The sequence below is a fragment of the Punctularia strigosozonata genome (genome assembly GCF_000264995.1).
Source record: "Punctularia strigosozonata HHB-11173 SS5 unplaced genomic scaffold PUNSTscaffold_1, whole genome shotgun sequence".
Taxonomy (NCBI): domain Eukaryota; kingdom Fungi; phylum Basidiomycota; class Agaricomycetes; order Corticiales; family Punctulariaceae; genus Punctularia; species Punctularia strigosozonata.
The window spans coordinates 155,938-179,666 of NW_006767433.1; the positions used below are offsets into that span (position 1 = coordinate 155,938).

At 56.3% G+C, this 23,729-nt stretch overlaps 11 protein-coding genes across 11 annotated transcripts; 4 read left to right on the plus strand and 7 right to left on the minus strand.

Moving 5' to 3' along the window:
• Positions 1 to 883: 883 nt before the first annotated feature.
• On the plus strand, positions 884 to 2,828 carry PUNSTDRAFT_78600 (chitin synthase export chaperone). Its single transcript, XM_007378001.1, has 6 exons — positions 884 to 1,171; positions 1,379 to 1,459; positions 1,514 to 1,617; positions 1,672 to 1,782; positions 1,837 to 2,211; positions 2,321 to 2,828. The coding sequence occupies exons 1-6, from the start codon at positions 1,027 to 1,029 to the stop codon at positions 2,528 to 2,530; spliced, it is 1,026 nt and encodes a 341-aa protein (XP_007378063.1). The 5' UTR covers positions 884 to 1,026; the 3' UTR covers positions 2,531 to 2,828.
• Positions 2,829 to 3,345: 517 nt separating this feature from the next.
• Positions 3,346 to 4,527, minus strand: PUNSTDRAFT_48209 (uncharacterized protein). The gene is made up of 5 exons (XM_007378002.1): positions 4,274 to 4,527; positions 4,063 to 4,207; positions 3,924 to 3,999; positions 3,746 to 3,871; positions 3,346 to 3,684 (listed from the first exon to the last, which is right to left on the minus strand). Exons 1-5 carry the CDS (start codon positions 4,486 to 4,488, stop codon positions 3,446 to 3,448), a joined length of 801 nt encoding a protein of 266 aa, XP_007378064.1. The 5' UTR covers positions 4,489 to 4,527; the 3' UTR covers positions 3,346 to 3,445.
• A 772-nt stretch (positions 4,528 to 5,299) lies between these two features.
• On the plus strand, positions 5,300 to 6,260 carry PUNSTDRAFT_139796 (uncharacterized protein; the record flags this gene model as incomplete). The annotated part of the gene is made up of 4 exons (XM_007378003.1): positions 5,300 to 5,694; positions 5,748 to 5,889; positions 5,950 to 6,121; positions 6,178 to 6,260. The coding sequence occupies exons 1-4, from the start codon at positions 5,474 to 5,476 to the stop codon at positions 6,258 to 6,260; spliced, it is 618 nt and encodes a 205-aa protein (XP_007378065.1). The 5' UTR covers positions 5,300 to 5,473.
• A 331-nt stretch (positions 6,261 to 6,591) lies between these two features.
• Positions 6,592 to 8,081, plus strand: PUNSTDRAFT_128833 (uncharacterized protein; the record flags this gene model as incomplete). The annotated part of the gene is made up of 2 exons (XM_007378004.1): positions 6,592 to 6,807; positions 6,855 to 8,081. 2 exons carry the CDS (start codon positions 6,592 to 6,594, stop codon positions 8,079 to 8,081), a joined length of 1,443 nt encoding a protein of 480 aa, XP_007378066.1.
• Positions 8,082 to 8,912: 831 nt separating this feature from the next.
• On the minus strand, positions 8,913 to 9,672 carry HTP2 (heme-thiolate peroxidase; the record flags this gene model as incomplete). Its single annotated transcript, XM_007379613.1, has 2 exons — positions 8,913 to 9,507; positions 9,572 to 9,672. 2 exons carry the CDS (start codon positions 9,667 to 9,669, stop codon positions 8,913 to 8,915), a joined length of 693 nt encoding a protein of 230 aa, XP_007379675.1.
• An 800-nt stretch (positions 9,673 to 10,472) lies between these two features.
• On the minus strand, positions 10,473 to 11,748 carry PUNSTDRAFT_94117 (trimeric LpxA-like protein). Its single transcript, XM_007378005.1, has 5 exons — positions 11,676 to 11,748; positions 11,541 to 11,620; positions 11,381 to 11,480; positions 11,275 to 11,327; positions 10,473 to 11,199 (listed from the first exon to the last, which is right to left on the minus strand). The coding sequence occupies exons 1-5, from the start codon at positions 11,684 to 11,686 to the stop codon at positions 10,910 to 10,912; spliced, it is 534 nt and encodes a 177-aa protein (XP_007378067.1). The 5' UTR covers positions 11,687 to 11,748; the 3' UTR covers positions 10,473 to 10,909.
• A 120-nt stretch (positions 11,749 to 11,868) lies between these two features.
• On the plus strand, positions 11,869 to 14,262 carry PUNSTDRAFT_48212 (Shwachman-Bodian-diamond syndrome protein). The gene is made up of 14 exons (XM_007378006.1): positions 11,869 to 11,976; positions 12,035 to 12,086; positions 12,144 to 12,187; positions 12,252 to 12,381; positions 12,485 to 12,871; positions 12,937 to 13,253; positions 13,368 to 13,390; positions 13,455 to 13,506; positions 13,566 to 13,576; positions 13,642 to 13,734; positions 13,795 to 13,815; positions 13,873 to 13,977; positions 14,037 to 14,113; positions 14,174 to 14,262. The coding sequence occupies exons 1-6, from the start codon at positions 11,945 to 11,947 to the stop codon at positions 13,051 to 13,053; spliced, it is 762 nt and encodes a 253-aa protein (XP_007378068.1). The 5' UTR covers positions 11,869 to 11,944; the 3' UTR covers positions 13,054 to 13,253; positions 13,368 to 13,390; positions 13,455 to 13,506; positions 13,566 to 13,576; positions 13,642 to 13,734; positions 13,795 to 13,815; positions 13,873 to 13,977; positions 14,037 to 14,113; positions 14,174 to 14,262.
• Positions 14,263 to 14,541: 279 nt separating this feature from the next.
• Positions 14,542 to 16,025, minus strand: PUNSTDRAFT_94123 (porphobilinogen deaminase). The gene is made up of 3 exons (XM_007378007.1): positions 15,437 to 16,025; positions 15,344 to 15,354; positions 14,542 to 15,267 (listed from the first exon to the last, which is right to left on the minus strand). The coding sequence occupies exons 1-3, from the start codon at positions 15,920 to 15,922 to the stop codon at positions 14,673 to 14,675; spliced, it is 1,092 nt and encodes a 363-aa protein (XP_007378069.1). The 5' UTR covers positions 15,923 to 16,025; the 3' UTR covers positions 14,542 to 14,672.
• Positions 16,026 to 16,413: 388 nt separating this feature from the next.
• PUNSTDRAFT_58743 (HIRA-interacting protein 5) lies at positions 16,414 to 17,126 on the minus strand (the record flags this gene model as incomplete). Its single annotated transcript, XM_007378008.1, has 2 exons — positions 16,414 to 16,506; positions 16,563 to 17,126. The coding sequence occupies 2 exons, from the start codon at positions 17,124 to 17,126 to the stop codon at positions 16,414 to 16,416; spliced, it is 657 nt and encodes a 218-aa protein (XP_007378070.1).
• Positions 17,127 to 18,070: 944 nt separating this feature from the next.
• PUNSTDRAFT_123330 (uncharacterized protein) lies at positions 18,071 to 20,585 on the minus strand (the record flags this gene model as incomplete). Its single annotated transcript, XM_007378009.1, has 10 exons — positions 18,071 to 18,393; positions 18,491 to 18,629; positions 18,703 to 18,850; positions 18,935 to 19,177; positions 19,290 to 19,362; positions 19,394 to 19,439; positions 19,621 to 19,772; positions 19,843 to 20,053; positions 20,121 to 20,283; positions 20,386 to 20,585. 10 exons carry the CDS (start codon positions 20,583 to 20,585, stop codon positions 18,071 to 18,073), a joined length of 1,698 nt encoding a protein of 565 aa, XP_007378071.1.
• Positions 20,586 to 21,317: 732 nt separating this feature from the next.
• PUNSTDRAFT_40844 (uncharacterized protein) lies at positions 21,318 to 22,282 on the minus strand (the record flags this gene model as incomplete). Its single annotated transcript, XM_007378010.1, has 3 exons — positions 21,318 to 21,770; positions 21,848 to 22,010; positions 22,083 to 22,282. 3 exons carry the CDS (start codon positions 22,280 to 22,282, stop codon positions 21,318 to 21,320), a joined length of 816 nt encoding a protein of 271 aa, XP_007378072.1.
• Positions 22,283 to 23,729: the final 1,447 nt, after the last annotated feature.

Here is a 23,729-nt window from a genome sequence, read left to right on the forward strand (position 1 = left end):
AGCGGCCCGGGCCGAGAATGTCGTCGTCGGTGGCGTTCGTGTCGGTGACGAAGGATAGGCGATTGAAGTCGATCGGAGGCGGGCTGTCGGTAACGCTGCTGGTGTATGTTGCCATCCTCGAGGTCTTTGGTAGGCTGTCGGGCCAGAGGAGAGATTGACGTCGTGGTTCTGGGCTCTGGTACGGCATCTGGAGCTTATATATGTTTGCCTTGGGCGTCTGCCTGGAGTTGAAGACGGTGTGAGATACACGAACAGTGACAACGAGGAGCGGGAGCGGGCGATCGCATAGTAAACTTTGTCGACAGCCCCTCGTGATATATGGAGTCTGGACGGGGCAAAGAGGCGAAGGAACGGCTAAGGTTCGCTTCTTCGTTATACATATCCGTGGCGTGCGTACAAGGGAGCAACTCGCTTCCTTCTATTGCGGCCCCGTTGAGCGCCCATTTCGTGCTGCCGCCGGATCGATATGGAGGATGAGGTACAGAAGTCGCCCTGGAGGGTGTCGTCATGCTCACCGGTCGTTCTGGTTTCTCACCGCACATAGCTTCAAACGTTGTGTTGGTCACAAGCATGAGCGTTTGGGTGTTCATCACCGCGCCGCAGTGCTCATCGATGCGAGCATGTATATCATGTGTTTGCAGCGCGTTCGAATTAGAACGTGCATTCGGCTCAAGCCAAGAGGATTACGACAGCTAAGCATAATACAAAGTCCAAGCCGACCATGGTCCATAGGGAGAGAAGTAGATTAAGCCATATAAGGCGAATGCGGCGGGACAATTTGCATTGTTGTCAGGTGATGCAACATTGTCCTAAACTGACCCGCATTTGGAACGTTTTCCCTCGCGTCTTCCGTTTCTGGCGACTTTCGTCCTCACCTCCGCCCGTCGTCCACGCCGTCGCCGCCGTTGCCCGTGCATCGCGACCTCCGGTTCCACCCTCCGTCTCACCGCACAACTCATCCAGCTTGACGTCTCTCGCTTTTATCTCTTCTCTCTTGTCAGCTGGCGATTACTGCGACCGCCGAGCATGGGTATTCAGTTCGGTTCATTCGACAGCATCTGCGAGACCGCCGCGCTCGTCATCTGCCCTCTCGTCGGCTCAGCACAAGGCATTGAGCCTACGTGCTACAGCAGGAATGTGGACATTGCGGGCACGCTCATATTTCAGCCTTGTAAGTTCGCCTTGTTTAATGTTCCAGGCGCGTGGGTACGGGCGGGTATAGTGCGATGCGAGGGAGAGACATCGGGGGGGTCACAATGCAGGACGACCTTGGTCGATTCCTTGGAGCTGGAATCGAGTTGGCGATGCTGGGTCTTCTTGCTTCGCCACCCCGTCGATGTATCATGTCTGAACCGGTGCTGACCCTCCTCGTTCCCAGCAACATGTTTCGTCCACATCGTCGCCATAATAATGACCGTCATAATGATATACCACATCCGTAGTAAATATACCGCCGTCGGTACGCCTCAGTCTCATGCCATTTCTCCGGCCAAGATCTGACCCGCTTCTGCAGGACGAAGAGAGATCGTCATGTTCTTTTACCTCTACGCTATCATTGAGCTTCTCGCAATATTCCTCGATTCCAACATCATACCCACAGCCAATGCCAGCTATCCGGTGCGTTTCTCTTCTGATCGTTTCACATCGTTCAAGAAGCTAACGCCATTCCAGTGGTTCGCTGCAGTATACACTGGCCTGGTAGCAGCAGCGTACTGCTGCCTTCTCATCAACGGTTTCGTGGGCTTCCAATTCGCAGAAGATGGCACGCCGCTCTCGCTCTGGGTATGTCACAGCGCTCTCTGCCCTACTGCTACCCTCTTACGCCCTGATCCCCAGCTGCTCCGCATCTCCTGCCTGGTCGTCTTCGGCGTCTCGTTCTTCCTCGCCATCGCGACCTTCAAAGGCTTCGCCGGCTTCAGCTTCTCCAAGCCGATCGCGCTCTGGATCGTCTACATCCTCTGGCCGCTCATCTGCGCCGTCATCTACACCGTCTCCCAGCTCGTGCTCGTCTTCCGCACGCTCGACGACCGCTGGCCGATCGGCGACATCGTCTTCGGCGCCGCGTTCTTCACCATCGCCCAGATCCTCCTCTTCGCGTTCAGCGCCACGATCTGCGACGCGATCAAGCACTACATCGACGGCCTGTTCTTCTTCCACCTCTGCATGCTCCTCAGCGTCATGATGGTGTACAAGTACTGGGACAGTATCACGGTGCGTTGCCCCACCCCCACCCCCATCCCCTCTCCCTTCTCCCCTTTCCAGCCCCGGGTGAATCGATCGCTGATCTGAACACCCGCTTGTGTTTTTTCGCGATCAACAGAAAGAGGATCTGGAGTTCTCCGTCGGCTCGAAGCAGGCGGTGTGGGAGGTCAAGGACCCGCTCCTCGCGGACTACCCCGAAGACGACGTGCAGAGCAACTACTACGCCGGCGCACCCGCGAGCATCGTGGGCGGCGGCAACGGGCAGCAGATGTATGGCAAGGCGGGGTACGGTGGGCGAGGGTACCCGCCGAGCTCGGAGAGGTACTGATCGTCGTCGTCGTCGTCGGTCGTATCATGAGATACCGGACTTTTTCGTCGGCAAGGACGCTGTATCATCCCTTTGGTCGTAGCTACTACTTGATCTCTCTTCAACACGTACGCCGATCTGGACCCGCTTGATTATCGTGCTCGGTAGTGTTGACCTGGCATTTCGGTTTCACGCGGAGCGAGGGATCCGCGAGCAACGTCAATAACACTGACCATAGTGATACATCGTAGTTGACACAGATCGCGAGCACATGCATAAGACTCATCGGCCTCGTAGGCGCACAAGAAATGTGATACTGCAAAACGATTCATTGCACATCCGAAATCTACAAGCTACGACGGAAGACACGTATCGTAAGGGGTTTTCCAAAAATTGCTGAAGGCCGAAGCCAACAGACGGTACGGAAATTAATTTGCAATCAGCAAAAGACTGTGCCTCGGTAAAGACCTCACTGGCGACAGTACATGCCCGAGCACAAGAGATGAGGAGACCAATTGCGGAGTACGCCCTTATATATGGTGACGCGAAGGTACTTTAGGGCCGGCCGAATACGTCTGGTCCTTCCCGCGGTTCTGTGTTCCCCAAGCTTTTCCGTCTGGGCCAATAAGACGTATCAATGGGCCCATCTGCAGGGCGACAGGATCACCACCCTTTTTGCTTTGAGAACGATTCCCGCCGATCGGCGCGCGAGACCGCCCACCTGCCTATTATTCACCGGGGTGGGGGAGGGGGGTTGGGTTGCCGATTGATCAAAATTGAGGACTTCGTCGGACTTGGACAGGATCTCGGCCCCTGATACATGTCGCAGGTTGGGCGCTGTATTTCGTCAAGCAACATACATGGTTATAACGTTGGGAAAACATTCAAGATCCTTCGCGTTCCATCCCAACTTCCGGTGCCCCTTCATCACTAATGCTATGTGATGTCGAGAGCTCGCAGTCGCTCTCCGCGCTCCATCCATCTTTGGAAAAGCCCAGCGACGGAGTCCCTGAGATGTATCAGCAGGCTGAATAAAAGCATGTGATGAACAGGCTTCTCCATACTGGAAATTGGCCGTTGGCCAAGGTGTTGTGTGGATACGGGCTTGGCATCGACGACTGATAGCGCGTCGGAGGCACACTCTTCATCATCGTCTTGGTACTCGAAGACATAGTCTGAAAGGAAAGCAAATGGGTGAGCTAGACGACCAGCGCAATAAAAGGCGGGTTCTCATGCCTGACATAGCATCTAAGATAGTGTCGCGTCCCAGTTTGCCAGGATCTGGAACAGGGTCTCCGATGTGATCGTAGGGAACGAAAGTGTAATCGGGAGGGTTGTGCGGGGTTTCATCCTGAACTAATACTATAAGCAGTCGGCTGCTGGCCCTGTTTACCCGAGTAGCAGTAACACTCACTCTGCGGACCTAATGCGTCCCGCGCCGCCGCCCCAAGCTTCATCTGCTCTGCGATTTGCACAGTCATGCAGACTTCCTGAAGAGTGGTGCAGAAGTATGTAAAGGGATGTGAAATCACTAAGTCAAGGACACAACGCACCGTAATATGGCTATTATATCGTGCCGCCAGCCACCGATACTGGATGGCGTGTTTTCGAGCGGTCGAGATGAGATTGAGTGGTAGGAGTTTAGTAGCCCCGATCCGTCGGATCATCCGCTCGAGTTGTCTCCGGTGATCCATTAGACTGCAATGGGCTGTGTGTCAGTATCAACGTGCTCATCATGGAAAACAGCTAACGAAGACTGCTCACGCCTGCCATTCCCTCTGGAGAGACTGCTTCGTCGCCGCATTCTCTATCATAAATCGATGCTCCATCCATGCATGACGAGCGACATTGACGATTTCCTGTGCTTCGAGATATGGGCCGCGGACGAGTAAGGGACATTCGCGTTTGATGAACCCGATGTCATATTGCTGCAGGCTCGTCATGTGCCCTTCGAGATATGGAAGCAAGGGTGGGGGCATGATGGTGAGGTGTTCAGGTAGAGGAAGAATTACGTGCACTGACGAGGGAGTACAGCAAATAGGATTGAGGTGGTGGGCCGTCCCGACGTACAGGATTTGAATGGCGAACCGTTTATAACCTCCAATTGTAAGGGAGATCGCCGTGCATGATAGTATTATGTACGCCTGTTTGCACGGAAAACGAGGCAAGGGTGGATTTCTTCCATGGGTGTACCCGAAGAACGGGCGCCGTCATTTGTACGATGGAATATGCCTTGGTCGTACCGTGTACCAAATACCCAGGTTGAAGGCCCCTTTTACGAAGGCGGGAGTTCCGGCATGAGAAAGCGGATCATATCACTGTCGAGGCTAAAGCTCGCTCAGCGATGCCAGCAAAGCGCGAGGGAATGGGCACCTTCCAAAGTGAGGACATTGCATCGGCCATCTTAGGGTCAGTTATTCCCACACATACAACGATCAGAAGACACCAGTTATAGCTCCGCCGACAATCCAGCCATCGACGCTTGGATCTTCTTTTATTGATGATAAAGTAGTCCGGGACTCTGTACAAAACATAGCGCGCGCAAGGCGCAACGACACAAGGGCGCTGAATTGCGCTCACATCCCGTTACGTTTTTCATCACTTATCAGCGGCATGCATACCATCCTCTCCCAGTGATCAATTGTGGGCGCTGTGGGTCCAGAAGTAGCCTTCGCAACCAAGTGCTGTCCTTATCACCGAATTCGCACAACAGCATTCAGTGAAGCAATTCCTTGTAGAACAAGGAGTCGGATAAGAACAACGCATGCCTCTGTTGGAACTCAACGCGAGGGGCAACTGAGGTGTATATAAGATAAGCGACGCTTTCCACTTGGAAATCATCTACCAACCCTCAATCATTTACGATTGTCGGAGACACCATCGCGTCCGCTTTGCTCCCCTCTCATACTATACCCCCTCCGCAACAGCCATCACCTTCAACGAAGTACCCCTCGCAGATTTCTGATGTCCCAACACTTCGCCAAATCATCCTTTGCGCCGCAGTTCCCGTCGATCGACTTGCCACAGGATGAGGTGGATGAGATCGAGTGCTCATTCCATCCCCATATCGCCGTCATATACCTCAACGCCCGTAAAACTGTTCATGTCGCCCGCCACTGCTGGATACAACACGCCGATCTGATCGAGGCTGGGAGCAAGGATCACCTCGAGATGCTCTGGGAGAGGTGAGCAGAAACCTTTCTCGGAAGTGCGTTGATCAAACCTTCGTTTGTGTCAGCTTGGAGCACGAACGCGTGATACTCAGGAGCAGAATTCAACGAGCGAAGGATTCGTGGCTTCCTGTAGTTCTTTCTCTGCCCGTGCGCAGAGCTATTCAGGAATATACAAGAAAGGCGTGCGAATTTCGTCAATCCGTACTGGTCAGCTCTCTTTTTCTCCACGTGCGCGTGTTAGAGCCTCATAGTCTGTCATCGGTCTAGGACGCTTGTGAACATGCACGCTATGCACAACAGGTCGATTTGATATTAGAGCCGATCCGTCCCAACGGCGTCTGCATGCAGCACTCGGTATCCCGCGCAGACTCCGATTATGCCCGACTGGACCACCTGCCAGAACTCGCAGACGACGGGGCCATCGCTGGAATATTCTCGCGTACGCATAAGCTTCATGCACATACGCACAACGGAACTCAATGACACTATCAATAGAACTGAAGTTGGCTGATGGCCAGGAGCCTGACACGACTGGGTTTATCATGGCAGAACCCGCGCGTGGTATCGTAGCATCGTAGACTCGCGGCGACGGGGCTGATATTCTAATTTATCACCCAAGCTAGTTAACAGCCCTATTGGCCTCATTGTGGCAGACATTGTCTAATATACCCTCCTAACCGCATGTATATCTTGTATCATACCACATGACTATATTGTCCATCGAGCACACAAACACAACGGCTTCGGACCCGGAGGGCACTACGGCCCCGGGCGTTGACTGATACTGCAATGCACTGCATTGCTCGTGACTCACGAGAACGGCTTCGTCAATAAGGCGCTGTCTCGCGAGCGAGCTTTATTCGCGCTACCCCCCCCCCCCCGACTCATCACAAACTCTTAGGGTCCAATATGCACCAGGTGTTTCTCATTGCAGAGATAGCGCGGCATATAGTAGACCTTGCAAGCCACGACGACAAGGTCTGGCATGGACGCAGATATCAGGATCTCCTCAACATTGCACTCACTTGCAAGGCACTCTCAGGAGTTGCGCTGGACGCGCTATGGGCCAAGGTCGTCGACCTCGACAATATTTTGAGGCTGTTGCCCGATCTTGAAGGAGCAGGGGTAGGTCACCTGAATGTATCACTCCTGTCTGCAAGACTGAGGAACAGGACTCGTCTCTCACTATAACAGAAGCCTTTCTCAGGAACTCGCGCAGAGTTAAAGAACTGGACCTCGGACATACTGCATACCGACGTAAAACACGCGCCGTCTCTGCCCACGCTTCCTTGGATGACCTGCACGCCTTTTGCAAGCAGAACAGAGTTGATCTCTTCCCTCGTCTTCATTCCGTGACCATACGGCACCGTGAATGGCGCCTGGCTCATGCAGCTGTATTCATCACTTCCCATTTGACATTTTTGTCCATCAACGACGTCTACGATATCCCGGACCGCCCAGTTGAATCTGTCCTGCCGACTACCCAGGATCTCGTTCATTCTCTCATCAAAGCTTCTCCATCACATCTCACCACTCTCCGTATACGACGACTTCCCCTCGACGTACCCCTACTAGCACGTCTGCCTGAGCTTCCGTCCTTACAGGAGGTTTCTATTCTCTTGACCGCGTCCGCAGGCAAAGACCGTAACTTCCTGCACACCCTGAATCGTGTCTGGCAGATGCCCTCACTCACGGGTCTGCACATCCTTTACGGGGGTCCCACGGAACTATATCAGCCGGAAGGGCCTTTGCTTGTGGATGCAAACTTGCTCGTCTCCGACCAAACGCTCATCGGGCCGGTCAGAGCCACAACCACCATGATTCGGCACGGGCCAAACGCTCGTACTTTGGATATCGTCGCAACGGAATTAGCCAGCTCTGAAGACTGGGATGCCGCCCTCACAGCTGTTTTTGAGCATTCAACTCAGACGATGCAAACATTGAGCGTTCAGAAGGATATCAGATGGCCGGACCTTAGCACGATGACGCCCCTTCCCGCCGCCATCATGCTCACCATGCCGCGGTACGACAACATCCAAACGCTTGTCCTTAACATCCCGCTCGACTGGACGGACTCCATCGTCGACCACGTCGCTCGCTCCTGTCCGGCGATAACGGTCGTTGACATCGGAAACGAGATCAAGAACCCGCGCCTGACGTCCGCCAGCCTCGTATCTCTGGCTGTTGAATGCTTGAAGCTAGAGAGCTTCACGGCTGTCCTCTCCTCGAACAACGAGTCTTTGATGCGTGGCTGGGAGGCCCTACCACGCGACTTCGCAGGCAATCCGATTCTTGTCAAGCTGGCTGTCCAGCTACTCCCGGTTCCTCAGAAACGGAATCAGAAGTACTACGCTCTCCTCCGTAAACTATTTCCCAATCGGAATACTCGGCTGAAGTAACCATATTGCAGGTCATCGCTACCAGTGACACGTCATTATAACGCGTGATATGTGATGACAATCATGCAGCAGAGAATAGTTGGAGACTATGTCGTGCCAAGAATGTGCGTGCGTTCAAGAATATCAGAACACAGGCCTGGGTTGGTATGGCTCCTCAAGATACTTTCACTTCATCCTCATGATGAAAGTCGTTTATGGTTTGACTCGGAACTAAGAACGGATACAGTGATTTTAGTTACGGGAAATTCGTGGGGGCTTTGCGGAACTGTGACCAGCTCATGGTGATTGCTGGTCGTGTCATTGTTCAGGTTCTTTACCAAACGCTTTCGTCGGAGATTGTAGCTATTGCAGCTGTGTGCATTGTGACGCTGCGGAGACCGGATATCACTGCGAACACGAACTCAAACCGCCGTGAGTTCACCTACGGAACTAGAAGGTTAGACTGAGAATATATGCGCCCGAAATTGACAGCGCGAACTGCTAGAGGATATGAATCCCAAACGGGGGAGCTGCCACAGTTATATGCGCGCATAAAATGATGCCGTATCCGGCCCATCTTCTCCGGATAACGACAAACTTCCCCATTGGCGTCCCGTCGATTCCATCGAGCTGTGTGCTGCATGCAATTCATGAACCGGAGACAAGGTTCGGACAGAATTATCGCGATTCTCATTTGGTATAGGCTGCTGGTGATACAAACAAATACGGCATGTAAGGTAATAGTCCCGAACTCGTCAGCATGAATACCAGGTCCTAAGATAGATCGTACACCCGTGGTCCATCATAGCCCTCTGGCGCGCAAAGGTCCGTCCGATGACTCGGATTATGATCTCATACACTCTTCTGTTTCGCGTCCTTCAGCTGCTGCACCTTCTTCTTCACCTTGTTCGCCTCGTGGTGGAGCGCGAGGAAGCCTTGCTCCTGCTCCGGGCGCGTCCACCCGTCCGGAAACCGCTCTTCGCCGAGCCACTGCTCCAGCCTGTCCCGCGGCACGCCCCCGCTCGCGTCCTTGAGCGTGTTGTACAGGAACACGGCCTCCGCCGCGCCGAGCGTGCGGTGCAGGCCGTCGAGCCTCGCGTCGCGCGCGTTCGCCGTCTCCCGCGCCGCGCGCACTTCGCACAGATCTTCGAGGCCCATGCCCTGCGGCGGGCAGCGGGCGAGCACGTCGGAGAGGAGCGCGGGGTCGACGGCGGTAGGCGCGTATCGCGCGCCCTTGGGCGCGTCGGCGTGCACGAGCGACGCGTCGTGCTCGATCCGGTCGTGCCGCGCGAGGTCGCCGAGGTCGATGTGGGCCGCGAGCCAGCGGCGGGAGCAGAGGAGGAGGCCGCCGACGGCGAGGAGGTACGCGAGCGGGGTCGAGAGGTGGTACGCGCGCCGGACCGCGTCCGCGAGCTGGAAGAGCGAGATGTGCCGCCCGTCGCGCGGCCTAGGAAAAGGGGCTATTGTTAGGATCGCGGGCGCTGTTGGGAGGCGCGCGGATGTTTACGTACAGGATGCCGTGGTTCGCGAGCGTGTTCAGTGCCGGGCAGGGCGAGCGAGAGTCGCTGGCTGCCGGCGGGTGGTAGGGATGTTGTAGGAGGGTGTCCATGGATGTTATCTCAGATTACGCTCTGTGAGGCGAGGATGGTGTGAATGTGGGCGAGGATGCGTATTTCGGATCGTCGTCGATGCGAATATATAGCAGAACCTTGGACGTGTATATATAAACGCGCGGTGTCTGTCAAGGCAATACAGAGGGGGAGGAGTCAATTACAGGGACATGAGAACGCGCTGCTAGCCACAGCATGATATATTATATGATGTTGACCGCATTACGCGGTGCGGCGTGGCTTGGGGCCAATCGGGCCAGGTACTTCGAGATAAGTGATTGGAAAAAACACGCGCCCCTGGCCCATCGCAACGAGGCCACACCGAACTCACGTAGGGGAGATTGGGCCGATTTCATCAAGGGGATGTACGAGGATGGAAGGCGATTGACCTGGTTGCTTGACCATCCGGATCACCTTGGTTGGACGCTGTGTTCAACGCTGAACGTTACACGGATTTGCGACAGACAGGCTGCACTGTGGCATAGTGACACACGGGATTGATCCCGCTCACGGGTCGTGGAATCGTCGGATCCTTTCCACCCCATCCGGTAGACGAAAAACCACAGGTCCTATCGACGCATTTGATCCATCATGCATCACCATGGGCCCACCCGCGGGAGGTGGGCAAGGATACCTGCCAAGGTTCGGACTGCGCGAATACCATGCAAGGCGCTGCAATCATGGCTACGTCGGCCTCAACCCCTCCATAAGGCGGCGCCTGAGTCGAACTGTCCAAACCGCGTCGCAATCGCGCACGAAATGACAAAAACGTCGTGTCGAGGCTGTGACGTCGACTGTAGATCTTTACCATGGCATGCTTTGCCGCAAGGACCGGTAGATACATACATAACCGGAGGGTGGCAGTCCGAGTCACTGTGGCTGGGTATGGCTAAACAAGGTAGCAAGCTGTAACCTGTATTTCGAGGTACCTGACAAAAAAGGGCCACCGAATGCATAAGACAACAAAATACATACCCTGCAAGCTCAAAGCAGGTAAATATAGACTTCGTGGCACAGCGGACAGTGCCCGGACCAGCCTTCTAGGCTCGTTCAGTTGTTTCTTCACCGAGCACCGGCAGCGCGCTGCTGCGTCATGGCACCCATGGCGCAGCGGGGAGGAACCGTTCATATCGGGCTCGCGCGGGCCACGAGAACGGGACAGCAGCCGCATCGCCTACCCCCATAGCTTCCGACAGAAAAAGGGTCGCAAATCAGGGGGGAGGGCGTCCGCCAAGTTACTCAGGACGCGTCCCCGCGCCGGAGCCGGTTGAACTTGGGCAGCATCTCGCGCAGGTACTCGGCGTGCTTACGGCGGAGATCGGCCTCCTGGACTTTGCCGCGCCCGGACCACGTGCGGCGTTCTGCCCCGGGACCGTACACGACGGTGTAGTCCGGCAGGCTCTCGTCTTCGGGCGGGACGACGAGGCAGCAGGGTCCGATCGCGCAGTGCGACCCGAGTCGGACGGTGTGGTGGACGCGGGCGCGAGTGGAGATGGTGTTGAAGGAGCCGATGGAGGGGCATTCGACGCCTGTGTGTGTGGGGGGGGGGGATTTGGTGATGAGTAGAGGGAAAGTAGTGCAAGGAGGGACGGGGCGGGACGTACGGCAACCGATTTCGAAGAGGTTGTCGTCGCCCACGCGCATGACTTCTTTTCTCCTACGCATCGTTATGGGCAAGGAGCACCTGTTTTCACGGGTAAGACGGCGTACCGGTTGACGATGATGGCACCCTCCTCGATGATACAGTTCGCGCCGATGACGATTGGCCCTGCTATGGCGAAGATGGTCGCCTTCGGGTGCACGATGGTACCTGTAGTAGATATGGTTCAGAGTTAATGCATCAACGTTCGTAAGCGTGATCAGGACGCGCCTGCACCAATGGTAATGTCCCCTTTCAGTTCCACGTCTTGGCAGACAACCGCCTTGGAATGGATCGTGAACTTGTCGCGTCTGACCAGGAGGTGGGTGTGAGCTCATGACTTACGTAATGGTTTGTGATACGTACATCGGAGGCATATCTAGTTCGCTATGCGGGAGGGCATGCGACACGTTTATTCGTCGTCGCGAGCTCGAGGTCGATGTTGGCGACGAGAGGGCCTGGGTATGCGGCGGCACCGTTCCATTGACAACATCAGGTGATAGCATCATTACCATTGAATCCTCCGGGTCCGGTGCGCTCGGCTCTCTCGTTACTCATAGCTTTTGCACGCCAGAGGGATCCTTTGACCTGATCTTCATCACCGCACGTTTCGTTGGTCTGGATAAAGGATAGCCATGGTCATACAACAACCCGTCGGTCAGATCAAGTGCAGCCGCCTGATCTACGCATTCCGGTCGATAAACTGATCTTGTGTCCGCCGGCAGGTTGACGAACGTCTCCATCGTGAGGCTCAAGAAGGGGGGCAAACGGTTCGAGGTATGCCTCGATAATTGCTCTACAGTACCTATCTTAACCTGATCACTGGATCCCCAGATCGCATGTTACAAGAACAAAGTCCAAGAATGGCGCAACGGCGTGTACGTCCCGCACGACTACACAACCCGAGTCGAATCTGTAGTCCTGACTCACCATGTGAGACAGTGAAAAGAACTTGGATGACGTTCTACAGATAGGAAACATCTTCGTGAACGTATCAAAGGGCGAAGTCGCGAAGAACAACGACCTTCAGAAGGCGTTCGGCACCACAGACCGGGACGAGATCGTCAAGCAGGCGAGTCGATCACTATCACTATCACCACCCCCACCCTCCCCTCTTCCTCTTCCGCTCGCTTTCGCACCGATTTTACCTGCTCACCACCGCCATCGCTGTCCAGATCCTCCAAAAAGGCGAGGTTCAAGTCGGCGAAAAAGAGCGGGAACACGACCTGTCCTCCCTCCGACGCGAGATCGCGACGCTCGTCGCCGAGAAATGCGTCGATCCCACCACGCAGCGCCCTTACCCCTCGGGGATCATCGAGAAGGCGATGACCGAGGCCGGATTCAGCGTCAAGCAGGACAAGAGCGCGAAGTCGCAGGTGGGCGCGTGCCTGAAGGCGATCCAGGCCGGGTCGGCGCTGCCCATCCAGCGCGCGCGGATGCGGGTCCGGGTGAGCGTTCCCGCGAAAGAGGCGGGCGAGGGCGAGGGGAGTTTGAAGAGCAAGGTGCTCGAGGGCGCGGAGAAGGTCGAGAGCGAGGAGACCGGCGCGGATGGTTGGGACGTGGTGCGTAATGCTCGGCCTGTTGTCTGTTGCTTGTGACAACCGGATTGACTTTGGGCGAACGTCAGGTCATGCTCATCGATCCGGGCCAGTTCAGGGTGATCAACGAGTTGCTGCAGAAGCACTGCAAGGGTAAGGGTCGGATAGAGACCCTGACTTTTGCGGCGACGTCCACGACCAGCTGAACTCGCAGCACAAGCCCGAGATCTTGTCGTATCTTCCGATGTATTTTCTGATGTATTTCTTAGTCCGTGTTTCGGTACATCCACAATAGCATTAACGTTACAAGACGAGGAAAACATGACATTGGCTCGGAGATCGCGATATGCAAGGCCAGCAGGGGATAAGAGCGCTCGGGGCCTCCCATGTTAGGGATTATACACTGCGAACATGCTCAGATGTCGGCGAAGTCATTATCCGGGGGCAATGCACGTACTTGTCATCTGATGGCCACGGCGTTAATCTTCAGATATGGAGGGTATGAGAACAATACCGGTACTCACCATGATAGACGAACCGCGTCTGAACCGCGTTTCGAGCGACGTATATCAGTACGGCATCGAGGCATGTAACCGTGCAGGCAAACCTTCTTGGGATTCTCAGGCGCGGTGCGAACGTAGCGATCGTTGTCTTCAGGACTGCATTTGATAGAGATCGGTTAGAGCAGCGAGATCAGGACGCAAATGATCGGATTTACCGCTCCTTAGCCTGCGATGTGATCATGAATCAGGCAATCGCAAGTAGGCGCCCGAGCGAGGAGTGGACGAACGCACCGTACACGAAGCGAGCATGCTCTGCAGCGTCACGCATACGCTCATCACGCTGAGAACGGGCGACCACTCATTTCCCAGTATCGAAGCGCATATCTGGTAGAGGTTGAGTACCGTTGCGATGAGATCGGTTTGATACTAAGAGCGCGGACGGACATGACCATTCGAGTAAACGTGCTGGGAACGTGCGTCAGCCTACGATCGGCAGAGGCGAGACGCAAGGTGTGAGCGTACAGGATGTATAGGCGCTTTCCAGTTCTCGTCGACAACGAATTGTACGGCCGGGGATGATATCGGATATTGCGGCTCGAAACGGAACTTGAGCGCGAACACCTCGTCCTACGGAATGCAAGGTGAACATGATATCGATGACCTAGGAGCACAAGATGATACCATACCTTGTACAGGCTCTCGCCCTTGACTTCAATCGACAGGAACCAGGTCTGGAAGTCGTCCGCCTGAAGTAGTGTGATACCTGCCTTCGTGCAAGTTGCATTAGATGGGTTCGACAGGCCCTGAGGACACCTTAACGCACCAACTGGACATCCGTTCGTCTTTATATCCGTAAGCTCCTTCGCGAGACGTTTGGACGAGATCGGAACGGCCATGGTCGGTGCAGGCAGCCTGGCAGCAGGGCCGAAGCCGTGCAAGCCCACGCGCGCTAGTCCAGCCACGTCTGCCAAACATGCATCAACAGCGCCGACAGCATATAAAGAGCGACGCAAACTCGGTTTTTTCTCTTCAACAATGTCATCGAGGTCCCTGCTTTAGAGTCACTTGCTCGGCCGTCCAAGAGGCCTTGCAGGCGCTCGCGGAGACCCAGAAGAAACCTCGGTCGTGAATCTCATTTCGTCGGGCTGCATCTTCGCTATGGCCCGCTCGGATAATTTTGCGAGCACATCCATGCACCTCGAGCTTGCTCCTCGCTCTAGTCCCTTCGTCCATCTTGATAGGCCCAGTATGTGGTATACACTCTACAAGAATACATCTTTTGTATTGCACACACATACGCCCGATTTATGCCGGAACGCCCATCAAGCCTGCGCCGTCGGACCATCCATCGCGGTCTCAATTTTGGTAACCTCATCGGCTGCCTTCGCCTCGCCCACCCTCTTCTCCCTGTCCGCCGCGACCGCGTCCAAGATCTCCTTCGCGCCGGTATCGATCAATATCTTCGCCATCTGCACGCCGACCGCCTCCGCCTCCTCCAGCGACCCCACGGGCTCGTTCAGCGTATGCTCCACGTGCAGCCGTCCATCGATCCCCGTCACGCACCCCGTCATCCTCAGCGCGCTCTTCCCTCCCTCATCGCCGGCATCGACGAGCGTGGTGTGCACGCCGACGGGGACGCTGCACCCGCCCTCGAGCACGCGCAGGCACGCGCGCTCCGCGAGGCACTCCCACTGCGTGCGCCGGTGGGTGATCGCGGCGCCGAGCTCGCGCGCGAACGCGTCGTCCGCCCGGGCTTCGATGCACAGCGCGCCCTGGCCGACGGCGTAGTAGAGCGTCGGCGGGCCGATGTCGGCCGTGATGCGGTCCCCGAACCCGAGCCGGTCCATCCCCGCGCGCGCGAGGACGATCGCGGTGTAGGGCCCGTCTTCCGCGTCAAGCTTGGCCAGGCGGGTGTTCCTAGGCGTACGCACGAGATGCAATGAGAGTGAGAGTGAGGGGAGCGAAGACGGCGCAAGAGGTCGATAAGACGTACAGGTTTCCGCGCTGTGGCCAGAGTATAGCGTGTATGAGACGTCGTGAAAAGGGGCGATAAATAAATAAATATGGGGGGGTGAGAGATACGCACGACGTCCAGGAAAGTAAGCTTGGGGTACGCCCTCCGCAGCTGCGCGACCCTCCGCACGCTGCTCGTGCCCACCACCGCACCGTCCGGGAGCTCCGCCAGCGTCTTGTACGGCAAGCCCTTCTTCACCACCAAGCTGTCCACCGCGCTCTCGCGCTCCGCGATCGCCGCGAGCGCGCACCCGGGGGGCAGCACGGTCGGCACGTCCTTCGTGCAGTGCACGAGCATGTCGACCCGGCCCTCGAGCAGCTCGACCTCGAGCTCCTTCGTCCAGAGCGCCTTGCCGCCGAGCAGGTACAGCGCCTGCGACTGGTTCTTGTCCCCCTCGGTGCTCATGAACGCCGTCTCGAACGTCACGGACGGGAACGCGGCCGCGAGCGCGTCCCGGACGGAGACCGTCTGGATCTGCGCCAGCTGGGACGCGCGCGAGGCGAGGGTGATCGAGCGCCTGGCGCCCGTGGGGGCGGGGGCGGGGGTGCTGCTAGCCATAGTCGTAGTGTCGAGGGGATCGCGTCCGGTTTAGCCTGTTGAATCAAGATGAGATATACAGGTAACAGTAAGAACTCGGAGCGGAGATGGAGATTGCGAGCAAGGAAGGGGAGTCAGATGGCGGGCCGCCCGAGCGGCGGACCAAAGATCTAAGCGAGGTTTATACATCGCTCGCGTGAGCAAACCGCGCGATGGGTATCCGGCCGCAGATATCGGCGCGGACGAGCGCGCTAACACGTCCCCCGGCAACTTTCACTCGCGGCCACGAGCGGCGAACGTGGCGTGAGCGCAGAGGGCGCGGACGGTGAGAAGCAGTGCGTATGGATACATGGTCTACATTAGCGCGGTGCGTACGATACATGCGTGGGGCCGGATGCGAGTGGGAGACTCTCAGCGGATCTCTCAGGGAGACATGTACTGCGCCATGCTGCGAGGGAGGGGATCCCGGGCCGTGAGCGGGGCGGGTGGATCGTGAGGGTGGGCTGGATAGCTTACGCGGAGTCTTTCGGGGCGTCGTCGCGGTGCAACCGTTGCTCCAGCTTTTCGAATTCGTTTAGAGCGATCGTCTCTTCCTGGTCCAGGATCTGGTTTAACAACGCGATATCAGTATTACGTCAGGTAGGGATGATGATCCACTGACCTGTTCGACGCCCTTCACCTCCGGGATATAGTGCATCAACATGCGTTCGATCCCGCTCTTCAGCGTCACCGTGCTCGAATCGCACCCCCTACAGCTCCCCTTCAACTTCACTTGCACGATCCCGTCCTCCGTCATGCCCCTATACTCGATATCGCCCCCGTCCTCCATGATCGCCGGCCTCACCCTCGTGTCCAACAGCTCCTTCACCATCGCCACCGTCTCCGAGTCCGTCTCCAATATCCGCGTGTCCTGCGGGCCCGCGCTCAGCCGCTCCTCCTCGCTCCGGAACAGCGGCGCGCCGGACGAGAAGTGCTCCATGAGCGTCGCGTACACCTCCGGCTTGACGACCGACCACGGCACGTCGCGCTCCTTCGAGACCGTGACGAAGTCCGGGCCGAAGAAGACGGCGCGGACGCCGTCGATGCCCATCAGCCGCAGCGCGAGCGGGGAGGCGAGCGCGGCGCGCGTGTCGAGGAACTCGGCCGAGCCGTCGGTCATCACCGGCACGCCCGGGATGAACTTGAGCGAGTCGTCGTTCGGCGTGTTCTCCGTCTGGATGAACATCGTCCGTACTAAAAGTAAGGGGAGCGTGACGAGTTCAGAAGAGCGAGCAGGGGTGAGGAGGAGTAAGAAATTGTACCTAGAGAGGGCGCCCTCCTTTGTATGCCGTTGCTGAGTGACCACCGACTGGCGTTGGTCGTTGTCAACGTCGCCGGTCGTCGGCGTGCGCTGGACGCCATGGCGCGAGCGAGCGCGGCGCGGGGTATCCTCGTCGGCTTCGCCGCATCTCTGAGCAGCCTGAGGGCACTTCGCGTTTGCGTGGCAGCGTTCATCGTCCGTAGTCGACGTTTGCACAGTCGGAGAGAAAGATGAGGTCAGCGAGGGAGTTGCGCGCCTTCGGAGCCCGGGATCGGCGAAACGGCTGACTGACCGGTGGCTGTACGCTATTTCATTCGTCTCTCGACCGTCGTCCAGTAAGAACGCGAACGTTTCAGTCACGGTCTTGCTTACCCACAGTGCGCGTATCGGTATCACAGCGGGAAATCCCTGGAATCTGGGGAAAACATATAACAAAACTATCGTATAATAACTATGGTTGTTACTGACATCTGAAGTTATGACAGGTTTATCTCAAGATATATGTCAAAAATATGACTACTCTCCCGGTCTCTTTGAAGTAAGTTTGACATCATTTGGATCAACTTAGCTCATAGCTTTTCTGAATCATTTTGCCAATTATTTCTTACCAGATTCAGCCTGTTTCCCGCAGTGTATACCGACCCCGACAAGCAGAACCATCCAGAAAAAAAGAAGTGAACATATACGCAAAAACAGCACCTCTTTTCGATCGGGGTCGCACCGGTGCAAGTCGCGGTAACAACGTCGCTCCATCACTTTCGCGGTACACATGGTCCGAGTACGTATACAGAATGCTGGCACGTTCAAGGAGGGGGGGGGGGGGCATATAATTATGCGTACGCTCACGCTGGAAACGGACCTACTCCACGTCACGACGACGATACCGGTTCGGAATCCATCATAAACGACCGGTACCAAGCATCCACGTCCGGGCCAAATTCTGATTCGTCCGCGGTCTCGGGAAGTCCTGCGTCTAGTTCTTGTTGCAGCTTGTAGATTTCGACGAGGTCGGCCGGATCGGGCGGCGTCATGAGGCCAGTCAAGCCATCGTGCCCGGCGCTGTCGTCGGCGGCCCTGACCACGCGTCGGAAACGTTCGGCCAACGGCGACGAATCTTCGAGTTCCTGCGCGACTCCCGCTGTCGCAGGCTTGGGCGGAGCCTGACCAGGCAGTCCCGACTCGGACCCCAGCGCTATGAAGCACACAGTCAGTTCTGCCGTTCTCGGGAGGTAACCCCCCCACCCCCCCCACCCCTTCGTATGATCAGAACGTAATGAATGGTGGCGTACGCGACAGGAGACCGGAACCGGACTGATCGTCGTTCAACTCGGGCAGGTTGGCGAGTTCGGAGTAGCTGGCGACCGTGCGGTCCCGCAAGGACTTGGCGGCCTCGTCCGACCCTTTCAGGCGGGCTACATTGCAAACGTCCTGGTGCGTCACGGTGACATATCAGCGGTTCCGCGGGTATGGGGCGATGCGGAGGCGAGGCGAGCGAGCTGACCAGAACATCTTGACGGAACCGGCGCGCCAATCCCACGTAAGCCCGGAGCGCATCGCGCACGGGAGGGGATACGCCCAGCGCCGTCGACAGCCACGACTTCTTCGCGGCCCTGATCGCGTCCAGGAGCCATCTGCCCGCCTTACCCAAGCTGAAGAACCAAAAGAAGAAGAAATCCGGTTATTACCTCGGCTTTGCGGGGGGGAAAAAGGTTAACAAGGCCGCGATTGCTCACTTTCTCCAGAGCGATTCGAGCTCTTCGTCCGCTCCCTCCTTGATCAGCTCGGCGTGCTGCACCCAGCAGTTGCGGGCGACGAGGACCGTGATGCGGGCGTGGTAGTACGTGGTGGCCATATGACCGGATAAGAAGCGCTTGACTTCGTCCAGCTCGTCTTGCGGCAGGTTGGTCCGCTCGCGATGTGCGGAAGAAGCCATTTCTGGAACGGTGGTGACGTAGTCAGGGTGTTGCAGGGACGGGCTGCAGATCAAAGGAAAGTAGGAGGAGTTGATATGACACCAGAGTAGGAGAGATCTGGAATGCGCGGTCGATTGACTGGGGGAGGAGTATCGATGTGCTTATATAGACGTACCGTGGAGACATCATCGACGTGACCTTGAGAGATACATTGTCCCAGAGATAGTTGGCGTGGTGAATGCAGTCCGCTATAGACGTTTCGGGACGTAAGCAGCCCACATGCGGCCTGTGAGTCTGCGGACAGCACCGTCGTCGCGATGACTACCTGTTTTTTGGGCACACATGCCACCACACAGTGAATGATGACCCAGTGTGCAAAGAACCGCTCATTCGGATACCGCGCTGCATGTCTATGCGCAGATACGGAGCGCGGTGAATACAATTCGAGATGACCAAGGGTAGTCTACAGCATAGCTGCATCAGGCTGTGCAATGAGGCGAACCAACCGACTCCGCGCTGCTGCTTTCGCCATCGCTGTCGTCCTCCACTCCGGGTGACGTGGGCGCGAGGCGTTCGCACAATTGGGACGGATCAGCGCGGGTGAGCCGCGCGGGCTTGGGCGCGGCTCGAGCACGATCTTCGTGCTCGGATTCGGATTCTACGCATATATGTGAGAACGTCAGTCCGGTCCCTTGGGCGTGCACGGGCGCAGCGGCGAGGGTGCGTACGCGGAAACAAGGCGGCGACGGCCTTGGCATCGAGCTTTGTCAGTCGATAGAAGTCGACGCTCGCGCGTTCCATCGCGTCTTTCGCGACGGCGACGGTCGTGTCGTCACCCCGTTCGGGGCCATATCGCAGCCGGGTATGGTCGTTCTTCGCGCGAGACTTCAGCGACCAGGCGTCGTCGTACGCCGCCCGATACCGGGCATTGCAAGCGAGCTGAGCGAAGAAGGAGTTGAGAGAGGGCGGAATCAGGGTGATAGAGATATGCCAGGAGCGCACTGACGAGCACGGATGTCTGAAACAGGCGCGCCTTCCTCACGTAGAATTGGACCGTTTCGGGTATGGTCATCAAGTCGCTCGGTTCTGGGCGCTTCGGGTTCCACAGCGCCGGGCGCGTCTTCGCCTTTTCGACGATGTACGGGATCAACTTCCGTACGTGCTCCAACCTGGGGACGAACGAGAACAAGGGGGCCATGGGTGGGTCGAAACGCGGGAGAGGAGGTGTGGGGTGTTGGTGTTGGTATTGGTATTGGTATTGCAGCACTCACAGGTCCCAGAGTTCACTGAGATGCTTAAGATCATCGGCTCCTCCGCGTTCGATCACATGAGCGTGCTGCATCCAGAGATGGCGCAAAACGAGAACCATTGTGCGAGCTTTGATATACGTGGTAGCTAACTGGCCAGGGAAGGAGCGCTCGATCTCGTCCACGTCGTCTTGCGCTAGCTTGATCTGCGCGGTGGGATCCATATGTAAGGCAGGGTCGGGCGTGACGAAGATGGAGCACGTTCGTTCTAAAGCTGGAGGAGGCGGGACGGGACTAGGGCAGGGAAAGGTAGCTTGAGTCGGTCTTATACGGACGCACAGTGCACACCGATCGTTGTATAAAACCTCGAAAACGGAGACGGCTTGTTCGTGTTCGTGAAACAATGCCGCTATCGCGCCAATTGCAAGTTTACGCAAGCTCGTCTCCTCGAGACGCCGCCCACGCAGATCGGAGTTTTCATGCATTGCATCATCGGTATCGTTGCGTTGACCACGGTAGTGGCGTTGTCCACTGGGTACAGTTACAATAACGAGCCCGGGTACGGAGACCGGCGGAAGGTGAGAGAACAATGTCAACCTATAACGCCTTCCTTTCGTGGAACGCTATACTTACTCTGGGTTGGACTTTACCCACGTGGATCAAGAAGCTGACAGGATGGTCGTGGCATTATATGCAGTACAATAACATGTATATGCAAGCAGAACAAGAGCTTTCCCCACTCAATCGCCCGATACACGCTGATAGAATTTCTCAGATTTCATGCACATGAAGCGAAAAAAAAAAACACCCGACGCGACTTCTGGAGGAAATAACCTGATAAACCATGATCTACTGGTGACCGGCACCATGATCGAGTTTTACTAAGTTCCCCGCTCTTGAATAGACAACACGCGCGTCTTTACTGTCGACCGTTATGCAAAGCACAGTGAGGTAGTCTACGGCATGGCTGAATCAGGCCGTACGACGAGACGAACGATCCGACTCCACGCTGAGGCTGCTGCTGTCGCCATTACCGTCGCCGTCGATCTTCGCCCCGAGTGCCACGGGTGTGAGGCGTCCGCGAGCATGATCTTCGTGTTCGTGTTCTCGGATCCTAACAAACGCATTTCTGGAAACGTCAGCCCGGTCCATCTTTTGACCTTTGGTGTGTGTGTGTGCACGGGTGCAGCAGCGGGGTGCGTATACGGAAAGATGGCAGCGATGGACCTGGAATCCAGGTTTTCCAGTCGTTCAAAGTCGGCGCACGCGCGGTGCATCGTTCGTTTCGCGATGGCGATGGCCGTCTCGTCGCGGGGAAAACCGAGCAGTCGACGGTGGTCGGATATCGCGCGATGCATCAGCTCCCGCGCGTCGTCGTACGCCGCTCGGTACCGGGGGTTGCAAGCGAGCTGGAGTGGAAAATGGGTGTTGAGGGGCGGGAGAAACTACGGTGATAGAGATATGTAACCGCGGGCGCACTACTGACCAGGACGGACAACCGGAACAGGGGAGCCCTGCTCACGTAGGACTGGACCGCATCCGGTATGGTCCTCGGGTCGTTCGATCCCGGGCGCTCCGAGTTCCACAGCTCCGGGTGCGTCTTCGCCCTTTCGATCATGTACGGGATCAACTTCCGTACGTGCTCCAGCCTGGGACATGAACGAACCCCCGGGGGGATAGGTCGGTGGAAACGCGGGAGGGTAAGGTAATGCAGCACTCACAGGTCCCAGAGATCCTTGAGCTCCTTCAGATGGTCGGCTCTTCCGTGCTCGATCACATGAGCGTGCTGCATCCAGCGATGCAGGCCAACGAGGACGGTCATGCGAGCTTGGATGTACGCGGTAGCTAATCGGTCAGGTAAGGAGCGCTGGATCCCGTCCACCTCGTCCTGCGCTAGCTTGATCTGCGCGGTGGGATACATTTTTTCTTGGGGGGGGGGGAGGTTGGCGCGACGAGTATTCAGAAGAAGCGGTTCGTTCCAGCTGGAGGATGCGGGACGGGTCCAGGCAGTGAGAGCTGGCTAGCTGGCTAGACGAGAGACCCGGACGGGCAGTTCATTTAGCTCGAGAGCTTCAGGTAGGTGGTCTTATATGGACGCACAGCGCGCATCGATGGCTGTATACAACGTCGAAAGCGGACACGGCTTGCTTCGTGTTCGTGAACACGGTGGGCGAACGCCACGCTGATCAGAGTTTAAGGACTGCATATCGATATCGTTGCCTTGAAACGCCCAGATCAGAGTGTATGGACTGCATCTCGATATCGCCGCGTTGACCACGGTACATAGTCTAGCGGGTAGAGTCGGCAGTTACCTGAGCTTGCTCTGGTATCTCCCTGCCCGTAATTAGTAAGCATCGCTAACCGTGGCTGTGTTACGCGTTTAAGCCCCGATCTGATACTCCGATTCAAAACGGAGCGTATACGGTATACGGCAAACATACATGATACCTCGTCGATTCTACGCAGACTTTACGAAGTATATACATGGCTTGTTGTACTGCTACTAAACATAACAGTGATTTGCAGAACGATTTAGTGTACGTCACATCCTTCCTAAGTTGGCATTAGATGGGTCAAGACTAGGAATGGCTGGCATCCTAAGGTGCATTAATAGTTATCTAGTTGTCATGTATACACTTAGAGCATACCATTGCGTCTTAAATCACACAAGGCAGGTGCAAGCGAATGTGGATTGGCGGGAGACCGCCCTTTCCTCTAGTAAGTAGGTAGGTGAGAGAACAAAGTCAGTTATACTGTACCGCTTTCCTTACGTGGAACCGGTTGTGGGGACCCTCCGACACGTACTAATAGGTCAAAGCAGACAGAAGACGGGACGCATCGTGAACATTATATACGGTACAATAACATATATGCAAGGAACAAAGGAGAGCTTTTCCCCCGGTACCGGTAACCGAATCCATGGCACACGCACAACACTCTATGTACCCCGATGCTCCTCCGCCCCCCGCCCCCTCCCAACAGAGAAAGCAATGAACAAGCAAAGCAGCACGCAACAGGAGGAAGGAGCGACGGCGCTGGCGCTGGCGCACCCGAGACCGAGCGAGAGCCGCCAACGCAAGATGCGACGGAAGATAAAGGGCGATGAAAGCAAAAACAAAAAGAAAAAAAAGGTTATGTGAGGAGAGCAAACTGTTGTTACAAATGAGCAAACGATGAAACACGAGAGGTGAAGAAGAAGAAGAAGAAGAAAACGATAAAAATTCCATCCGAGCAGGCGGGGTACGTATATGCATAAAAGTGAGCCTCGAGACCGGAGAACGCTCGTTCTCGATTTTTTTCGAGAGGGCAGGGAGGGAGGGAAGGGTGAGAGAATGTGAGAGAGCATAGTTTTCTTTCGTTGTGAATAT

Excerpts from the sequence above, each read along its gene's own strand:
- PUNSTDRAFT_94117 (XM_007378005.1), bottom strand. Across the intron at positions 11,481-11,540 it reads GGACATTACCATTGGTGCAG|GTACCATCGTGCACCCGAAG; the intron begins GCGCGTCCTGAT and ends TATCTACTACAG. Across the intron at positions 11,328-11,380 it reads GGTGCCATCATCGTCAACCG|GAGAAAAGAAGTCATGCGCG; the intron begins GTACGCCGTCTT and ends AACGATGCGTAG.
- PUNSTDRAFT_94123 (XM_007378007.1), bottom strand. The coding sequence starts at position 15,922 with ATGGCTAGCAGCACCCCCGCCCCCGCCCCCACGGGCGCCAGGCGCTCG.
- PUNSTDRAFT_48209 (XM_007378002.1), bottom strand. The coding sequence starts at position 4,488 with ATGCCCCCACCCTTGCTTCCATATCTCGAAGGGCACATGACGAGCCTG. Across the intron at positions 4,000-4,062 it reads GATATAATAGCCATATTACG|GAAGTCTGCATGACTGTGCA; the intron begins GTGCGTTGTGTC and ends ACCACTCTTCAG. Across the intron at positions 3,685-3,745 it reads TATCTTAGATGCTATGTCAG|ACTATGTCTTCGAGTACCAA; the intron begins GCATGAGAACCC and ends CTTTCCTTTCAG.
- PUNSTDRAFT_48212 (XM_007378006.1), top strand. The coding sequence starts at position 11,945 with ATGGTCATACAACAACCCGTCGGTCAGATCAA. Across the intron at positions 12,188-12,251 it reads CAAGAATGGCGCAACGGCGT|TGAAAAGAACTTGGATGACG; the intron begins GTACGTCCCGCA and ends CATGTGAGACAG. Across the intron at positions 12,382-12,484 it reads GGGACGAGATCGTCAAGCAG|ATCCTCCAAAAAGGCGAGGT; the intron begins GCGAGTCGATCA and ends ATCGCTGTCCAG.
- PUNSTDRAFT_78600 (XM_007378001.1), top strand. The coding sequence starts at position 1,027 with ATGGGTATTCAGTTCGGTTCATTCGACAGCATCTGCGAGACCGCCGCG. Across the intron at positions 1,783-1,836 it reads GCACGCCGCTCTCGCTCTGG|CTGCTCCGCATCTCCTGCCT; the intron begins GTATGTCACAGC and ends CCTGATCCCCAG. Across the intron at positions 2,212-2,320 it reads AGTACTGGGACAGTATCACG|AAAGAGGATCTGGAGTTCTC; the intron begins GTGCGTTGCCCC and ends CGCGATCAACAG.